Source organism: Aedes aegypti, chromosome 3 (assembly GCF_002204515.2).
Source record: "Aedes aegypti strain LVP_AGWG chromosome 3, AaegL5.0 Primary Assembly, whole genome shotgun sequence".
Classification (NCBI taxonomy): domain Eukaryota; kingdom Metazoa; phylum Arthropoda; class Insecta; order Diptera; family Culicidae; genus Aedes; species Aedes aegypti.
Window position 1 is genome coordinate 94404733 of NC_035109.1, and position 19504 is coordinate 94424236.

Here is a 19504-nt window from a genome sequence, read left to right on the forward strand (position 1 = left end):
TTACGTCTTTTGGATGCACATAAAAGAAGCGAGAAGAATGACGTAAATTTGTATCTAATTTTAAATACGTTAGTGTTCGATTCGGGAAATATCGATCACAGTTCCATCGTTTTCGTGTCCTGGAACATGTAAAATTACATTTTTTGTGCAATACACCTTTCAGGACACGTTTTTGTGTCATTCCATCACTTATATCATGTGTCATTCAGTCATAACAAGAATTAATCCCACAGTAATTTTCATTATTTTTAAGAGTGCATATATACGGTGGGTGGTACTCTCCCGAAGTCACCTTGTGAACAACTTTGCAGAAAGCACGAACTTTCTAGGTCAGGATCGTAAGCTAGAGTAAACATAAAATTGAACAAATTTACATGCACCCTAGCGCCAGGTAGCGGCTAAATTGAGTGGGACATGAGCTAGAGTCTATTGGAATATAACCAAATTACATGCACGCTAGCTCCACGTAGCGGCAAAATTTCAAACCAAACAGTGCTGTTTCAATATGCTTTAAAGCTTCCAAACAACTGCTGAAAACACGAACTTTCTAGCTGGTCTGGATCTGCTAGAATATGACCAAACTTTGCAGAAAGTAAGAATTCTGAGATATTGCATCATAAATATTCTAGTTTTTAGGTGATGCTAAACTTTTCGAGGTGCTGCAATATTCAACTGGGGTGTTGCAATGCAATTCCATACTTATGGTGGGTATGTTAACAAAAATAAGCAAAATTTAGATAATCGACCAAAATTTAATCTTAGAAAAACTTTTTATTAAAAAAGTTTCCATCATGAAACTTTTCCCCAAACACCAAAATTATATGAGGAAAATTTTAAAAATATTAAAGATGGTGTTTTAGTGTAATTAAAAATTTAAGCGTTATTGTTGAATTTTTCGTTATGAAAAATAAAATAAAATATTTTTTCAGTGTGTATCTTTTCTCTTGTAGCCCATACGGTTCACTACAACTTCGCCATAGATCGTTTTTCTCTAAAATTATCAGTATTGGAGCTTTTTTTTTTCTAATAAATTGCATGACAAAAACCCATAGGGCATTTTTAGAAGTTATTCGTGAATCAAAATGAACGATTTTTCTAAAGAAAACACTTTCTATCATTACAAAAAGTGCAAAACTTACTGCAAATTGAAGCTGGTTGTGTTTGTGACTGATGGATTTGGCATGGAATAATTAGTCATTATTCTTATCAAGCAGTGTTGCCAGCTACATAAACATTCGTAAATCTATGGATTGGATGGCATTCAACACCTACTTCAACTTTGTTGAACATTATCTATAACAGTGTTGCCATCAATTTTGGACACTTAAAGGACCATGTTGGAGAGATCTCAAGTTATACTCCTAAATTGCCAATTTTTTTGGATTGGTATTTGCATTTTTCAAAAACATCATGACTTCAATTTTTGTATGACCGATTTTTCTTACAATTCGCCTATAATGATCGTAAAAAGAGTTCGGATTCTACTTCTATCTGTACCATTGAGGTTTTGCACCGCAGTAAGTATATGAAAAATATGCTGAACACAATGACTTTATTGCAAGAATATTATTTCGACAGTTCCACATAAGGCAGTTAAATTGCATCTTCTACTCCCAACCGGAACACGAATTAATCCACTGTCGAAGGCTCATCGAAACATCAAACGCGTACCACGCAAGATCGGCTGCGCACTCCAGTAATACGGCCTTCGCTAGGCCCAGGGCAGGTTCCATGGCACCAGTCAAATTGCTGACAGTATATCCCAACTTGAGTGATTCCATTTCCACTTCCAGGAGGATCTTTGGGAAAACAAGCAAATCATTTTCATGGACATTTGAAGTACCATTTACATTCTTACCGGTGAAATGCAGGCTTCCTGATACACGTTATCCAGCGCATCATCGAAATCCGGATTCACACAGGTTTCCAGTCGATCTTCCAAGTCTCCGGCGCTGGCTAGGAACTCCGTCAAATTGTTCTTGGCAACTTCCCTAAGTTCGAACAATTTCTGAAGTCTCCCTTCTAGGCACCCGCTTCTACTGCGGTTCTCAACCGCGTGTATCAGTTCCTCCACCACAACCTCTCGCTCAAGGCAGCTACGGATGGTTTCGTTGAGTTGTGCCACACTCGTACGAACATGCTCCGGAAACTGCTTCAACCAGCGATTGTTCTCGTCCTGGCGCAGCTGCCTGGCGTATTGGACGATGTCCAACAGGACTTCATCGATCCACGCCAGACGACTGTCCACCATAGCTTCCGAACGGTTCCGGTAGCCTTCCAATACGGTGTAGATCACTTCGTTCAAGCGGTTTTCGGTGGCGTCTCCTAGCATGGCGCTACCGTTAAACCGCGCCAGGTTGATCTGCAAGTTGGTGATCATCGTTCCGTAGTCTATGGAGGCGTTAGTGTTTTCTCGGTTCCCGATGGATATGTTGTACATGGAGGGAACCGCATTGGACGATGTCGCGGATGTTGTTCCGGATGATGCAGTTGTGGTTGTAGTTTGTCTTGGAAAGAACCAACTCCATCCGAAGGCATTTGTACCCGTTGGGATCAATAGGGCCAAAGCTAGAACCAGAATCCACGAGAACATCTTGACGAAGTGTTTGAGTGTAATGCCTAAAGCTCCGAACACCTCCCTAGTTTTTATACATTATAGCGTCAATCTAGAGCCGTGTTGATACAAGTGTTCACCTTTCTTCCCTTGTGAGAAACCTCCAAACAGATACACCGCAAAATGCACATTCAAAATCGGACGTTTGAATTGCTGATACCGGACTCGTTACTACTCGTTGAACATGAAGGGCAAGGACTGTGTCGTGTCGTGTCTCCCCATCGTCATCATCATCATCATCATCATCATCATCATATTCATGACGCCATCGAAGGCCGCTTTTCGCGTTCACAGTTCTAATGCGGACGGAGCCTACGGTAGAACTTTCTAATTAGGATATCATAAATGGATCTTCCGTGTTTTCTCTCCACTAGTATATCGGAATGGGTCAGCTGACACGCGAAAGCTCAATTTTTGGACGGGTCACTTCTCGTGTCTTGTTTATGTAAATTTCGGACACGTCGGTTTGTTTCCTACTTTGGGAGTTGGAGAATTTTGGAGCTCTAATCACCCTGTTTGCAACACGAAGGGCTTTAGTGTTTTGTTATCTTTCGCGGTTAATGGCAGGGTTTCACAAATTACTTTGTGCGGTGCAGTCCATTATAATATAAATAAAAGGAACGAAATATTTTCTGATATCGGTATACAGTAGGACTGGACAGTAAAATAACTTCAACATTAACTTTTCAATTCCTCAGTTCGCATTACGCAATAATACTGTACTCTTTGTCCATATTTACCGAGAGAAAACCAGAAATACAATACTTTACAACAGTAAACTGAGCTGAGAAGCAGACTCTGTCCTAGTAGGGACGTAACGTCAGGGGTTTTGATAAAATTCAACAAGAATTCCTTAAGGAGTTCCTACGCCATTTTTTTCAGTTTCTCCAGCCATTTTCATATAAATTCATTCGTCAATTTATCTACTGAGCATCTCAGAAATTACTCCAAAAATTTTCCAGGGGTTATCCCGGAAAATCTTTTAAGAAGTCTTCCAGGAATTCTTTAATAAATTGAACCATCAGTTCATCATTTAGTTCTATGGATCCTTTCAAGAAGTCTTCCAGTAATTCTTTAACACTAGAAGCCCTGGGATCAAAAGGTAACGCAGAGCCCTGGGATCAAAAACATCTATATGGATTATTGGTTTTATCTGAGTGATGGCTCTGTCGATTTTCAAAACTCTTTCACCTATCTCATGTCCATAACCTGAAGTTGTTGCACTACATTTTGATCTCTTTGGTTTTGATCTAGATCATCGTTTCCCAAACTTGGCTTTCGCGACCCCCTAGCCTGTCGGCACGTCGCTTCGTATGTTACGAGCCAAGCGAGCTGAGAAGACGTTGGGGGTCGCGAAAACCAAGTTTGGGAAACGATGATCTAGATTACTTGTAACTGATCTAGATATTTCTTATCTTTTATTATGAACGTTCTAGTTCAAAACTTCCTTCTGCAATGTAGTTCAATGAAACATTTTTAATTTTTTTTCGATATAAATTTGCTTGTATAAGTGCAGCAATATAAGTTTTTGATTACACTCAAAATTTATATTACTGTAAAAAAACTAAGAAATACCTTTTTTCGACTGTTTGCCTAAGCACTGAAATATAAAGCAATGACATGCATTTTTTCGACATTTATTTGATTGCAGTAGTCCAAAGAACATGTTTGATTAGAAATAGAAATTCGAAATTACACTCAAAATTTATTTCATTTTAAAAATTTCAAGAATTCCTAGTTTGTTTAACTTAACTTGCCTATAAATCAAGTTCTAAAGTAATAACATGTAGTTTTCCGGCATGAAAACTATTGAATAAGTTCAGTGAACATGTTTGAGCAGATATATGAATTCTGGATTACACTCACCTGCTTACCCAAAATTTATTTTATTGAAAAACCTACGGAAAATCCTGAATTTAATCAAACAACAATGTTCAAAGCAGTGACATGTAGTTTTTGGGGCTTGCCATCCTTTGGTAGAAATCTTGTGAATAGATTTGAAAAGAAATAATTATTTTTCTAAATTTCTTTTACTTTAAACCAAAAAAAACTTGTTTGTTTCAATAATGTGCCTCCAGAAAAAATATCAAAGGGATGACATGTAGTTTTTTGACATAAATTTTACTGAACAAGAACAAAACCTATGTTTGAGCAGAAAGAGGAACTCTAGATCAGACTGAAAACTTTTTTTTGCTTAAAAAAATACAAAAAAAAACATCACTAGTTGCAACACCCATTTGCCTGTGAATCAGAATTAAAATCGACGAAATATAGTTCATCGGCATGAAATTACTAGAAAATTATTGCTTGAATTCTTGAAAATGTTCTATACAGAAGTCTTGAGAAATTTGTGGAAGATCCTTTGGAGTAATTCCTGAATAAATTCATGGTAAAGTATATGGAGTTATTTCTGGGGTTATTCTTATAAAAAATCTCGGTTGAGTTTTTATAGGTTTATTGAACTTCTTTTATGGAAAAATTTCTAAAGAAGACCATTAAAGAATCAATAAATGAATTGTTTGGGCAACTACGTCGTTTAGTTGTTGATGATGTTCCTTTAATAATGCATACAGTAATACGACCATTAAATTCACATGCAAATTTTGATCTCCTGATTTCTATTTGGATTATGTGTACTTAATGAAAATCGATGAAAAGAAATACGCCCTTATGATACTGAACGCGAGGAACGATTTCTATACACTCATCCGCTGCAGTCACCTCTCACACACAACACGAGCGGTTCAATGAACGTTAAAAAACAGAAAATCTGTAGAATGAATGTCGTCTGACACGATGACATTTTCATAAGTCATTGATTTTGCCTGTATTTCCGATATGTTCAAACGTAAACAACAAGAAGATTTATCAGGCTTGTTATGTCGAATGTGACCATACCATAAAACCAGCGTTTATTACGAAAAATGATAGAAACAAACAAAATCGTACCGTTTCCTGGTCAGCTGCATTCAATTGACATATTTTTCGTACGTTCGTTCGATCGCTCGTGTTGTGAATGCTGAGGGCAAAGTCTGTCGAATGTCAACGAAAATGTGTCGACTACCATGATTGCTAACAACACTGGTTCGGTCTCTTTTTTGTCTATCATAAGTTTCAAAGTTCGCTACTAGCCCTCTATCCCGGTATTTCATAAAAAAATATGGTCCGACACCTCTAGAGACCTTAAAAAAATACTTTAATGCCGAATTTCATTTTTTAATTTAGTGCTCTAGCTCATAAAGAATTCTTTCTATTATCAATGTCTCTACGTTTTCACTGGAACTTGTCCTATCTGTGCAACTGAGTGTTCTAACCTGTCGACTCTGGACTGTTTCCAGTTCCATTAAATATGATCAATGAGTAAAATGGAACACAAAGCCAAGTACAACACATGACTGTGTTTTTTATATCAATACCAACGATGAAAAAACCGCCACAAATTTGTTCTCTGCAAACATTAGAATGCGATTGCGAGTCACTGTGATATTTTTCCATACCATCGTCCTGAAATGTCGTGATTGACCATCATCCCTCTCTCGGTTCGGATCGATGATTAACGGAGGCGAAAATGAATCAAGACGATTGCTTGCTGCTTGTCAGTTTAGTTATTGCCACCAGATCGCTAGGAGGCCGTTCAGACATTTCCCACATTTTTTACAACTTTTGTGAGCGGTAAATTTCCTTATCGAGAAAAAAAAATGGTAATATGACAATGGCAGAATAGATGACTTGGTTTGGGGAGGTCAAACTGGTGTGAACTTTGTACCGTCAGTTCCACCAAGAGGAAGGATGAAAATTTAATCAACTCAACCTGCAGTGGCTGTTGCCGCCGGTTCATCGTCCAATGTGCAGGGCTGGTAGCGGGTCACTATTTCCGATCTGTTCACTTAAAAAGTGTCATTTGAAAAATGATAACCAAAGTCATCTGATAAAATGGAAACAAAAATTGAGCTAGAATTCAAAGAGTAACGAAAAAGAGAGATCCCTGCAAATCTTCTGGAAGAATTAAAAAATAATCCATCAGGATGGAAATTCTCAGTATTTCGGCAGAAATTTCCAGAAAGATCTTAAGCGAAAAGTCGATTTACTATCTGAAAGAATTTTAGCTGATTTCCTAAGCCAAAGACTTCTCTAGAAGTCCTACCAAAAATTATTCAAAGAATTTGTAATTAACATCTTCTGGAGTTACGCCTAAATTATCAAGGAGTTCGGTAAGAAAACCGTTCACTAAATCGACCTTCTCAATGCCAAAAAGCTTCCTTGAAAACAACAAGCTTGATCTTGCGCTTTACAGTTCGACAATTGAATCAATCAGTTTCCATCTGGAGCATATCCAATACGAGTGGAATCGTTTGGGAAATACTTTTGCACAGTACATCGACCTGGATCGGTGTGTCTAGACTTTATCGAAAATCAGTCGAGCTTTGGAGCTATAATAGAGGAAGTTGAAACTTATAGTAATTCTTTTCAACACTTTTTAAACTAAATATTAGTTTCGAGTTTTGTCAGGAATATCTCCAAAACTTCTCAAATTTATCCACGAATTCCCAAAAAATCTCTAACAAACGCTTAAGAAATATTTATGTATTAGCGCATTTGCTCAGAAGGACACGACGCCTTTTCCTGAGGAAAGGAACAATTGCGGTGTTGCTCCCTTTTAACTTCATTCTTATGGTAGATAACATTGCGGTGGTTCATCAAACGCGGTTGTTCCTTGCCTGAACCATTCGTCGCATGAAACTTGGGGCAAATAAGTGTTCTTGGAAACTTTACAACATCCACTCGGTGTATTTATCATCCACCGGATCAGTCAATATATGATGATATCCAAATTATCTGTCGATGGAAGATTTGTCTCCTATGTGAGAATACGAATTGGATGTGAATTGTTTAAGAAATTTCTAAAACCACTCCTTCAAAATATCGATGTGGAAATTGTTTTCTTAAACTTTCGATATTTGACGCATATATATCTTTTTTTAAAACAAAAAGTTCGTAAACATTCCATGAATTGGGATTTACAATGTTCCAGAATATTAACAAATGCTCTGCTAAACAGTGTTGCAGTGCTCTAATATTTGCAATTGTAATGTTCTAACGTATAAATGAACTGTTGAAGTGTTCTTAAATTACTGTTGTAGCACTCAATGAAACATTTCGATTAACACTTCAGTCTTCGCGCGGTTTGCCACCGTCAGAACCACCACGCTGATGCTGGGTACGATAAGCGAGGGTTTTTTCACCACTATTGTACAAAATACAACAGCGCGACGACTGAAGTGTTAAACATTTCAAAGCGTTACTGACAGACAGACAACTCTGGGATATTATATGGCATATACTATTATATATGATTTAGTACTAGACGGTACAAAACTATTCAAATGTCACAGACTTTTTTTGGCAAAATTTTAATTTTATCTCTTATCAAGTCATTATAATTTTAGCTATTCAACTCGATTGTTGTTGTTGCTAAGCTTTTATCTTCTGCTCACTATATTTTTTAAGTCACTATGTACTTTGTATTCGATTACTATTTCGATAATTTTAGTATCCAAGATTACTATTGTTTGACGGCCTACTCGTTACCAGCCCTGACCGATTCGTACAGTGCCTGGAACTGGCTCAGGTGCCAAGTGCGGAATAGAGTGCAATTGAGGAAAAGAAAGAGAGGGAGAACGAGAGTTGTTCTCGCCGTTGGATCTGTCATGTCGGAAAATTTTATCTATCATCAGGGAAATTTATCGCTTAACATATGGAACGACTGCTCGTTTGTTCGTTGCATTGCTGTTTTATGAGGTAAATACTCGTTGTGGGATGATATAAAATCGATAGATGGAAATATGTTTTCGTATGTTTATGCTTGTTGGGATAATTCGAAGTATGAGCACGGACCTGTATGGTTGACATGGTCGAAGATGAGCGATTTTTTCAATTAGATAAATATTTGAAGCGCTCTGAATATGTTTGAATTTTCATTAAACATCAACCGGCTAACTTCCGAACCGCAAATTCCAACTGAACATCGCATTTTCATCTTCATTTAGCACCTATCGATGACCATTACCTCGACACACTGCACAGTGGGCAGAACGTTGCTAAAAACGTAACTTTTAGAGACCGCTGGTTCCCTTTCTTCTTCTTCTTGGCATTTACGTCCTCACTGGGACAGAGCCTGCTTCTCAGCTTAGTGTTCTTATGAGCACTTCCACAGTTATTAACTGAGAGCTTTCTTTGCCAAAGTTGTCATTTTCGCATTCGTATATCGTGTGGCAGGTACGATGATACTCTATGCCCAGGGAAGTCAAGGAAATTTCCTTTACGAAAAGATCCTGGACCGACCGGGATTCGAACCCAGACATCTTCAGCATGGCTTTGCTGTGTAGCCGCGGACTCTAACCACTTGGCTAAGGAAGGCCCCGTAAAAACGCTTTTAACCGCTGGTTAAAAAACGGTATTATATGCCTTTTTATGTAAAAATCACGAGAAATAGATTAGTAATAAGGGGCCTTCCTTAGCCGAGTGGTTAGAGTCCGCGGCTACAAAGCAAAGCCATGCTGAAGGTGTCTGGGTTCGATTCCCGGTCGGTCCAGGATGTTTTCGTAAATTTCCTTGACTTCCCTGGGCATAGAGTATAATCGTACCTGCCACACGATAAACGAATGCGGAAATGGCAACTTTGGCAAAGAAAGATCTCATTAAAATAACTGTGGAAGTGCTCATAAGACCACCAAGCTGAGAAGCAAGCTATGTCCCAGTGGAGGACGTTAATGCCAAGAATAAGAAGATTAGTAATAGTCACGACTTGAGCATTTTTTTTGCAGTTACGTTTTAAAAGGGCGTAACTCAAAAATTTCGTCTAAAGATTTTTTTTTCAAACTGACCAGAGGTGTAGAATAGGTATATAAACCGTGCTGAGTTTATAATTGTGATGAATAGGGCTATATATTTTTGTTTGATAATAAGTTCATATAAGAATGCAACTTTCATATGTCATTTGAAAAGATATATATAGATATGATAGAGAATGATATATCTATGAAGAAATCTGGTACACTTCTTTGCAGATTTTTCTGAAAAAAAAAGCTGATTAGCTGTTTGAAGCGGCTTAAACGAGCTGAATAGAACTTTCGAGATTTACTTTCATGCAATTCAATTCACAGCTTGAGGAATTATAAAAACAATTTTAAAAATCCATGGACTTTTCCCCATGACTTATTCGTCTTCCATACGAGCTTAAGAAATATGTGTGTATTACTCAAGGTTTTTCCGGATTTTTTTTATTTAAATTAAAATGGAAAAATAAATGGAAACATCTCATTCATGTTTCATATAGCTTTTCCAAAACAGCAAGTTGTAAAATGTTCTACGAATTGCAGACAAAAATGTTCCCGATGACTCTAGAATTTTTCTGCTAAATAGCTGTTTAAGTGCTTTGTGAGCTTTGTTACTGCCACCCTTTAAAAATGACAGTTGTAAAGTTCCAATGCTAAATCAAAACTGTTGCAGTGTTCTAAAAATGTATGTTGTAGTGCGCATTGAAACATGCCTGTGAAACATTCCAAAGTGTTACCGACCGACAGACTTGCTATGAAATAGGGCAAACGGGGCAAAATCAGACACTTTTCGTAGTCTACACAAGCCTACTAAAAGTTGCGGTTTTGACGCCATGTTTACCCACTGTGCATTGGTGGTACCATTCCGTGTGACCGTGGTGGTCGGTTGCTATTTCGATCCCTCAATCATATCGTATCTCATCGGATCAATATTTACCGTTCGCATTATCGGTAGGTGCCCAGGGGTGTAGGCACGATTTCCCCCCTCTCTCTCTTAGAGAATGAAGAGTGCGGTTCCGGTTCTGTGTTCGGTATGCTCACGCCCATACTCCGGCGATTGATTTCGTAATTTTATTTACCGGCTCGGCCCGGTGGTAAAAGCTAATTGTTTCCTCAAACTTGATACGCTTTTACGCTCTTATCGGTGCGCCGTTTTGGTTGCTCGACAGGAAGTTTAAAGCCAAGATTAACGGTGGTCACGATTGTAGGCTTGTGGCGTTTTAAGTGCTGTGTGTGTGACTCACAATCAATATTTATTTGTTTAGATTGGTGGTTGGTGATAATTTTCCGATTGTGATACGAACGGCAACTTTGCGACTGTAGAGTCGTGTTTTTGGTTGGAGTTCGATATTTGAGAATTAGTTGACCATATTATTTTTGGGTGTTATGTCAACTATAAATGAATGACATAACAGATACTGGAAGATCTTCTCGAGCTCTTTGGATTGATAACTGTTTTCATTTGACTATGTTTGGCTGAAGTCATTCAAAAATGAATAATTTCTACAGTGTACTCTGTGCCATTTCGTCTTTGGCGACTCTTCATAATATCAATATTTTTTTTGCTGTTATTTTTTTCATTGCTAAGATTTGAAAAATAAAAACATTAATCCAGCCTTGGGGCCAGTGGTTATGGTTAAAAAAGCTCAGTTCAATCCTTCAGCATAAAAAACAACAAATGCGCAATATTTGCAGATCCCTGCAAAATGGTACAGCCCAAGTGGCGCTAGTTCAAAAAACCTTACTTTCGTTAGTGGCAATGGCCATAACTGACCATCGATACATCTATTTAGAACACTTTGGTTACGAAAGTTACTTTGCATTTAAGGAATTCTCGGTCAACAAAACTTGAAACTCTACTATCGAATTGAATGCAAACGGCTTTCACAAATACTTCTGGAACCTCTCAAAGAAGCTTATCCTCTGCGGTCTGTGCAGAGCGGAATCTTATGGTAGATTTCCAATAAATTCAAACAAAAATTTACATCATATTGAAAACTTCTCGGATGTTGTGATGTCGCAAGATTTTGATAATTCAGTTTGTTATCATTTCTACCATAATGATTCAATTTTGACCAAAATCGCTATGGTTTCAAATGAATCTTTTGAAATTGGTATATCTCAGAACTTCCGTGTGATTTTTTCAACTCACTCCTACCAGCATTTGACAAAGCCTTTACCCTGACCAAGAACCCAACCAATCAAAAAGCTAACCTTTTTGGCAGAACCCGTTAAATCACTCTATTTGATAACTACTACCACCCACTTAGGTCGACCTCGACAGGTCATCGAGCCATAGGAAACGCCCCACCCCCTTTGCCCACTTTCTTCCCGTTCATCAACACCTGCCCAGAAAAAGCGCGCGTCATCATGCACCTTCGGTGCCACGCACAGAAAAAAACCACCCGAAAAGGAAATCAACTAAATCGAATTAAATCAACTTTAAGTCCTCCCTAAACAGCTAATTTGAATTCTCACATTCCGGCTGCACCCCCCTTTTTCCTTGCTAGGGGGTAGGACTTTTATTGTGATTCGACACGCCATTCGAATCGCACCTCCCCCCCACCACAAATACACCAAATTCGAACACCGCACACCTGTGTTCCGAAGACGACATTGGCCCAAGGCGTGAGGTGTAGATTTCAAGTGGCTCGCACCAACTTTTATGAACGCACACCTACACACATTCATCCATGGGGAGGAAAAGATCCTTATCGAGGCGGATCGTGAAGTCCAAAGACCAACATCAACTCGTCCATAGAAGCCACAAATCCTGGCTGCGGTGTTTTTTCTCATCCTCCTCCATCACCAGGATGAGGTCAAGGATTTATTGGGGCTCCCTTCATCCGTAATGCGACGAGTTCAACACGAGTAGTGTTTGGCGATGTACAGTACTGGACAAAATAAATTACGCATTGGCTGTTTATCATACAACATGGTGAAGTTTTGAGGCCTGGGTCTCGGCTTCTAGTGTTCTAATTGAGCTTAAATTTTCATCGAGGCTCAGAAATAACATATTTCAAATACAACCTTTGAAGTTATTGCAAATCGCACATTTTGCATAGAATAGCATAAATTTAAGGTGAAGATAAATCGAAGCCAAAGTTCAAATTTTCAAGGACACGGATCTGGAGAACCAAACATCCGTTTGAGCTGAAAACCTAATCGATTGATCATCACCAGCTAGTGACCAATCGATTAAGTTTTCAGCTTAAACGGATGTTTGGTTCTCCAGATCCATGCTCTTGAAAATTTGAAGTTTGGCTTCGATTCATCTTCACCTTAATAACACATTCGAAAATAATGTTAATCTACTAACTTTTTAAACAAATTGGACAATTTTGCAAAAGTGCTTATTGTTCTAAATATTTCAATTCAAAAATTATTTCATATTCAACGTTTAAAAAGTTTTGTCAAAATTTTAGATTTAACTTAAAAGCTTGTTTTAAAGTTTGCTTAAAACTTGTTGATGAAAAGCTTCGAATTTTCAGTTGAGATTTCATGTTATTGCCAAGCTGTGATGAAAATTTCAGGTCATTTGATGCGATGAAAATTTCAGGTCAATTGATGCGATGAACAATTCAGGAGCATTAGAATCCTAGATCTTGGCGTCCTAATTTGGCAATTTTGTATGAAAAAAGGCCTACGGTAGTTTATTCTGTGCAGTACTGTAGGTACGTAAGCATCATCGGAAAGGCATGGAGTGCCGTTCGTAGCAAATCGTTTGAGATTTCATCTATTTCCACTCAGCTTTGGTACCCTGAACCGATGGAAAACTTGGCGCGAGTGGCACTGAGCTGGAGTTCAAGGAGTTTCATCCTGTTGCTAAGGTTGCGGGAAGGAAAAGTGGGGGAAGCGGAAAGTTTTTCGATGATTGTTGATTTGGCATTTGTTCGAGATTATACCGTTTCCGAACACTAAAGGCCAACAGTGACTTCAAATGCATCTAATATGCATAAATTAGCTGATATTTGTGTAAATTTTAATTTCTTTGTTAAGTCTAACTGTTAGCTGTTAGGTGTGCCGGTGAAAATGTTGATTTTACCTTGTTTAGTATTGCTTTTACGTAAAAGTTTGGACCAACATTTTGATTCAAATGCCGAACACAGTGTTCATTTTGTCTCATATTCCGAACACCTTGATTCCAATCCAGAACAGCAAGACTTTATCGTATTCAAGTGAAAAATTTCGCGAATGAAATTTATCTGAGCTAGTTTTACTGACCTCGAACTAGAGAATCAACACTACCCCGAATTATAAAATAGATTGGAAGACGTTTAAATTGAATTGCAAACAAATGCCATTTCCTTCTTATTTGGTGACATATATCAACGAAACATTTCAACCAAATCACCATACAAAACCGAGTGTTCGGAATATGAGACAAAACGATAGAGGGTTTTTTTATTCAGTGATCTTTGATTTGATATCTCGCTTACTCGATGTTTTCTTGAATATCGCGTTAGGGAGAGTAGATTGTAAACGGGTTGTAATAAATCATGAAGTCATGAAGTTCATGAAATGGTCAAACAGAAGCATTTTTTCGTAAAATTATTTTGTTACATAGTTTAACTAATACTGATTGTAGTTTCCAACAATTTTGATGTTTTAAATACTTTATAAATTCAATATTGAAAAGCTACGGTATTAGAAATTTGTTAAAAAAAAAAAAAACAATTATATTTACTTCACTGGAGGTCGTTTTTACAATTCGTAAACTTTGAAGTTGCTACCATCCCCTTTTAATTTTAAAATTTAGGGTCAAGTTTTGTGATTTGAATTCAACGAAGCTTTTGGTTTTGAAAACTTTGGTCGCATTTTCCTATGATGTTGACTTCAATTACTTTTTAGCATATTTCAATCATGTTCGTTGGCGTGTCAATTTTGAGTGTCTATGTTAATAGCTTCTTCTTCTTCTTCTTCTTTCTGGCGTAACGTCCCCACTGGGACAGAGCCTGCTTCTCAGCATAGTGTTCTAATGAGCACTTCCACAGTTATTAACTGAGAGCTTTCTTTGTTAAAGTTGCCATTTTCGCATTCGTATATCGTGTGGCAGGTACGAAGATACTCTATGCCCTGGGAAGTCGAGAAAATTTCCAACCTGAAAAGATCCTCGGCCGGTGGGATTCAAGCCCACGACCCTCAGCTTGGTCTTGCACCGGAACCAACGGTCAAAAGCGCGTGGCAAAATGCCGTAACAGAAATTTGCTGACCGATAAAACGGTGGGGCTGACAGATGGAAGGAGCACTCAGCGATTGTTGAACGGTGAAAATGGAAATGAAAATATAGTCAGGAAACAGGATTAAAATTGATGATGACGACCAAGCTGTGGACCCACCGTCCATAGGAGAGGTTATAAAAGCTATCAGCGAGCTGAAGCACTGTAAGGCTGCTGGGAAGGACGAGATCTCGGTCGAGCTTCTCATGCACAGAAGTGAGCTACTTAACCAGTCGATCGACTGGCGTGTACACATTACAGAGAATATTACCCTGCTGTCGCGCATCCTGTTTAAGAGACTGAGACTGCTCGAGGAGTCTTTCGTTGGCGAATACCAAGCTGGTTTTCGTGAGGGCCGCTCGACAACGGACCAGATGTTTACTTTGCGAATGATCCTAGCTAAATTCCGGGAGTATAACTTGCAGACTCACCGTTTGTGTAATGATTTCAAAGCGGCGCACAGTGCGTTGCTCCATAGACAAAAATCAAATTTCAAGTTATTTTATTCGGCGATAATAAGTATCCACAAGTGTTTATAGATAACATCGGCTATTGAAACGTGTATTTATAAGATTTATAAAGCACTAAAACGACTACAACAAGCGTCGAAAGTGGCAGTTGTCGGAGTAGCAGAAAAACTTAATGTTGTCGCATGTTTTCAAAATTACTTTCAACTAGTACGGAGGGTGTTGAAACCAATCTATTCAATCAAAATCTAAAAGAGAACATGACTGAAGGTTTGTAAAGTATATTTGATGGGATAAGAACAACTATAGTTACTTTGAATATGAAAAATTGGCACGATGAGTTGGCTATGAAATCAAACTTATGAAATACTAACATGTAACTTTTGGTTATCGATTCAAAAAAAATACCACCGAGTTCCACCCTAAGTCACTCACAGACATGTTTCTCAGAGTGCCCTCTAAGAGATCTGAAAGATACAGCTGCAACTCCCTGCAACTCTTCGAGATTTTCAACTATTTTTCGGTATACTCCTTAACCAGCACAAGTATGAAAATGAGTGTTTGTGATAAAAAATCCGAAAATCTCGTAACGCTATGTGGTCAAAGCTGAACCAGACATTACACCAGAGCAAGTTTATGCTTAAAATAATATATTTTTAATGAAATTTTCAAGATTCTATTCAAATTTTATGTTAAAAACTAGAAAATTTTAAAAATATGCGCATTTTTTTGCATAAAGACGTATAAGTAACTTTTGCAGCTATGAGTGTGAAGAGACATATTTGCAAATAACTTACATCATTATAGGCAATAATAGTACAAATTACGAGGTTTTTCTTGGAAAATAATGGAATTGGCGCTTAGGGCAGTTTTGCGATTATGCGTATACTTTATGTCGTTTATGCAAATTGCAGCTCTTTTCACCAGAAAAAACTTTTCCTTTCATACCAAGGTGCTTAAATGGCTTGATCTTTCAGTTTTGATTTTTGTCCCGCATCTCCATACATTCAACGCACTGTGCGGCGTACGATTTAGTGAAAATAATTGAGCTAATTATTTCTAAACATGGTTTTCCAATGAAACTAATTAGGCAGATACGAGCTACGCTGGATGGATCAAAATCAAATGTTCGAATTGTGTAACATACAATTCCATTATTTTATTTATTACGTGAGGAATTTATTTTTATTATGTTTACAGGACAAATTTATCTGTGAAAAAACGTCAAAACCAAAGCACAGAGTACACTGTTAATTGTATGTCATTCAGTTTTATGAATAGGGTCCTAAAGGCCTGTCCCAATTTTAATGCCAAACGCTTAAGTTTAGGCTAAAAACACATGTTTACTTAATTTATTAATGTTTTTCTTTTGTTTAAGTCCAAAAAGCATTTTTTTAGATTTTGTCACACACCTTGGCTTAAACTCAAATTTTGGGTGTATTTTGCTTTCCGTGTCCCTTCCAAAATGTCAGATAGGAACAACCCCAGTGTTAAAACTAAAAGCCCTGTGGTGTTTTTGTCGATTAAGCGAACGTCAAACATGATCAAAAGTGTCAAGGTTCATTTATGGACCCAATTTTTAAATTAAAGTTTAAATATGATGTAGCTGTTATTTGAGTGGAAAAAATTGCTAAAATAGTTGCAGTAACATGCTCTTTCGTGTCATAAAATAAAAACAAGATTTCATTAAACATTTTACGACCCAATTATGTTGAATATTGAATCATACAAAGTTTATTTGAGTGTTACAGATTTAACATGCTTTACTGTACCCTTAGATTGAACGGCATTCGATCTAACACTTATCTTTTCTCCTCTCTTTCCAGGGAAGAACCTCTACAACAATGAACACGTAGCAATAAAAATGGAGCCAATGAAATCAAAAGCACCACAACTGCACTTAGAGTATAGGTTTTACAAATTATTAGGATCACATGGTAAGTCGAAGCGTTGCTATGCCTAGTTTGTTCTTCTGTCCGTTTTCACTCTCTCTCGCTGTTGTCACTGTTTAGTTTGGTTCTTGAATTTAGCCGATTTGAGTTCCGTCTCCGAACCGTGTACAACAAAGGGCGTGTAAAGTTTTGAAAATTTCGCTTTGCTCCAACCGGAAACGATCCCGGCAAACCCCTGTCCGATCCGATATTTCCTTCACGTTCCTAGATGACCTCGGGAAATGATCGTTCCGCGTCCGTCCGTTTGTCTTTTGCTTCTTCTTGTCTTTTACACAAACGTTATATTTTGTTCCTTTTTCTTCCCCATCCTTAATGTTCTTCTTCTCCACAGATACACAGTCCCCTCCCGAGGGGATCCCGCGTGTGTATCACCTAGGTCTGTGTGGTGGCCGTTACAATGCAATGGTACTAGAACTGTTGGGACCATCGTTAGAAGACCTTTTTACGTTATGTGGAAGGAAATTCTCACTCAAGACTGTACTGATGATAGCTAAGCAACTAGTAAGTCACGGGTCGGCAAACACCCTCTTAAATATTTCTATATTTCAGTAATATCGATAATATCTTGTTATAGTTTATATATTTTTATTTGATTATTCTTTGCCTACTCTGTTAGTCTGTCCTTAAAACTGTGTACTAATCGTTATTCTTCCTATTTTCTACCTGTTTGCTTTGCTCTTACTCTGTTTCTGTTTCTTTCCTGATTTTTGTTATCGTTTATCTTTTTTCTACATTTTTTGTTTATTTTTATTTGTTTTGTATTCAGTCCTATTTTCTTTTGCTTCATTGCTTTTGGTTGTAGTTATTTTGCGGCTCAGAGTTCCCATTATATTAAGCATCATTTATATTTTGCCATTTCATCTGCTCATTTTTTGTAAATATATTTTCATCGTAGAGGAAAAAACTCACCAATACAACAGTAAGAAGCAACCTTTCGTTTCGTTTCAATATACTTTATTTGTGTGTCGTGTGCGTGTGGGTTGGTACGTTTTTGTTATAATAGATATCGCTTTGTTCACTTAAATGCAAATCTTACACAGTCGGTATACCTAAATCGACAACTACATACACCGTAGCCAGAATAAAGTGACAAATGCAGCCAGTATTGTCACTAATTTCATTCGATGCTTCCGTTTCCACGCCATTTAACATCCAGTTGTGAGTTTCCGTTTGGATATTGATTTCAGTATCTTCTCGATTGTTTAAAAATGAGTCGTTTCGCCATTTTTGTTTTTTTATTATGCAATAGCCAATTAATAGGGTAGCGGTTTTCTAGGTAGCGTGCTAAACTATCGCAGTAGTGCTTAAACATTTCGAAGTAACTTTCATTTCTCAAATGTAGATGTCTCTTATCGGCTCCCGTTTCGTAAACTGGTATACGGCCCACTCCCTTAACGGATGATGCGCCTCGCGTGTGCTAATCTGCATAGACCAATCGAAAAAGAAATCCGACTTCTTACCTCTTCCCATTTCAGTAATGGTATGTCAACACAAGTACTGCATCAACACACATCAATCTGGAAAAGCTCGGTAAGAGATGGCGCTAGTGAGGGTTTCACACGATCAGCGCCATCTTTACGTCAAAAATTATTCAAAAAACACATCACCTTTGAGCAACTGTCAACCATTGAAGTAGTAATCCCATTCGTATTCCTTTGTAATCGAACGCTATTTCCACCGGTCGAACCCAATCGAAAAAAAATAGTGCCAGAATTCATCCAGTGTAGATAACCAGACACATCTTTCCTTTGTTTTCTCATGTTTCGTTCACTAGTTTTTTTTTCGTTTTCAGTTTTAACCTGTTTTAACTTTCCCTATCTTTTTACCCAACCAATACACACACATCTTTCGCTTGACTAAACTTTCATATTTAGCAGAGAGAATCAAATCGATCAGTTCAGAAACATTTTCGTTTAATTCTTAAGCCGACCCGTACTTAATAGTCACTGCCGAGAACAAAACAACGAAGAAATGTGGTCCAAACAATAGAAAGTGACACATACATAGCTATTGATATTAAATCGTTATCATTTTTCCTACTTCTCAGAGAAAATGCCGCACTCAACCGAGCGGAGTGAGACCCTGATAAATTGTCCTTGAAGAGTACAGCCGGCTATTATAAGTTCCCTGCCACCACACGCGCCGCGTTTTTCCATCGAACGGCCATTGAAAAGACGGGAAAGAAAGAGAATCGTACCCCCTTCTCTTTCTTTCCCTTTTTAATTAGGTCATTTATATCCTATCGCACTTTCTACCGTAGACACAAACACCAGGTGGCATCACGTGAATAATCACTTCCGTTTCCGGTAGCCATCTATTTCACCCGTCTTGATATCGCGTCCTTCCAAATGGTGTTGCAATTAATTTTTCTTCCGGTTACCAATAGTAGTGGTTCCTTCCCTCCCCTGAGAGTATG

The 19504-nt window shown here is 37.9% G+C and overlaps 2 protein-coding genes across 9 annotated transcripts in view; one reads left to right on the forward strand and one right to left on the reverse strand.

Annotated features, from left to right (window-relative positions):
* The window catches only part of LOC5564645 (casein kinase I), a 206014-nt gene that overhangs the window by 39455 nt on the left and 147055 nt on the right, over nucleotides 1-19504 (forward strand). For 6 of the 8 annotated variants that reach the window (XM_021853318.1, XM_021853319.1, XM_021853323.1 and 3 more), the window contains exons 3-4: nucleotides 16963-17073; nucleotides 17420-17589. In XM_021853318.1, the coding sequence (XP_021709010.1) occupies nucleotides 16963-17073; nucleotides 17420-17589 (281 nt within the window). The remainder of the gene's footprint in view (nucleotides 1-16962; nucleotides 17074-17419; nucleotides 17590-19504) is intronic. The other 2 variants (XM_021853324.1, XM_021853322.1) reach the window with 1 other exon arrangement.
* LOC5564644 lies at nucleotides 1534-2632 on the reverse strand. The gene is made up of 2 exons (XM_001648927.2): nucleotides 1859-2632; nucleotides 1534-1799 (listed from the first exon to the last, which is right to left on the reverse strand). The coding sequence occupies exons 1-2, from the start codon at nucleotides 2591-2593 to the stop codon at nucleotides 1608-1610; spliced, it is 927 nt and encodes a 308-aa protein (XP_001648977.2). The 5' UTR covers nucleotides 2594-2632; the 3' UTR covers nucleotides 1534-1607.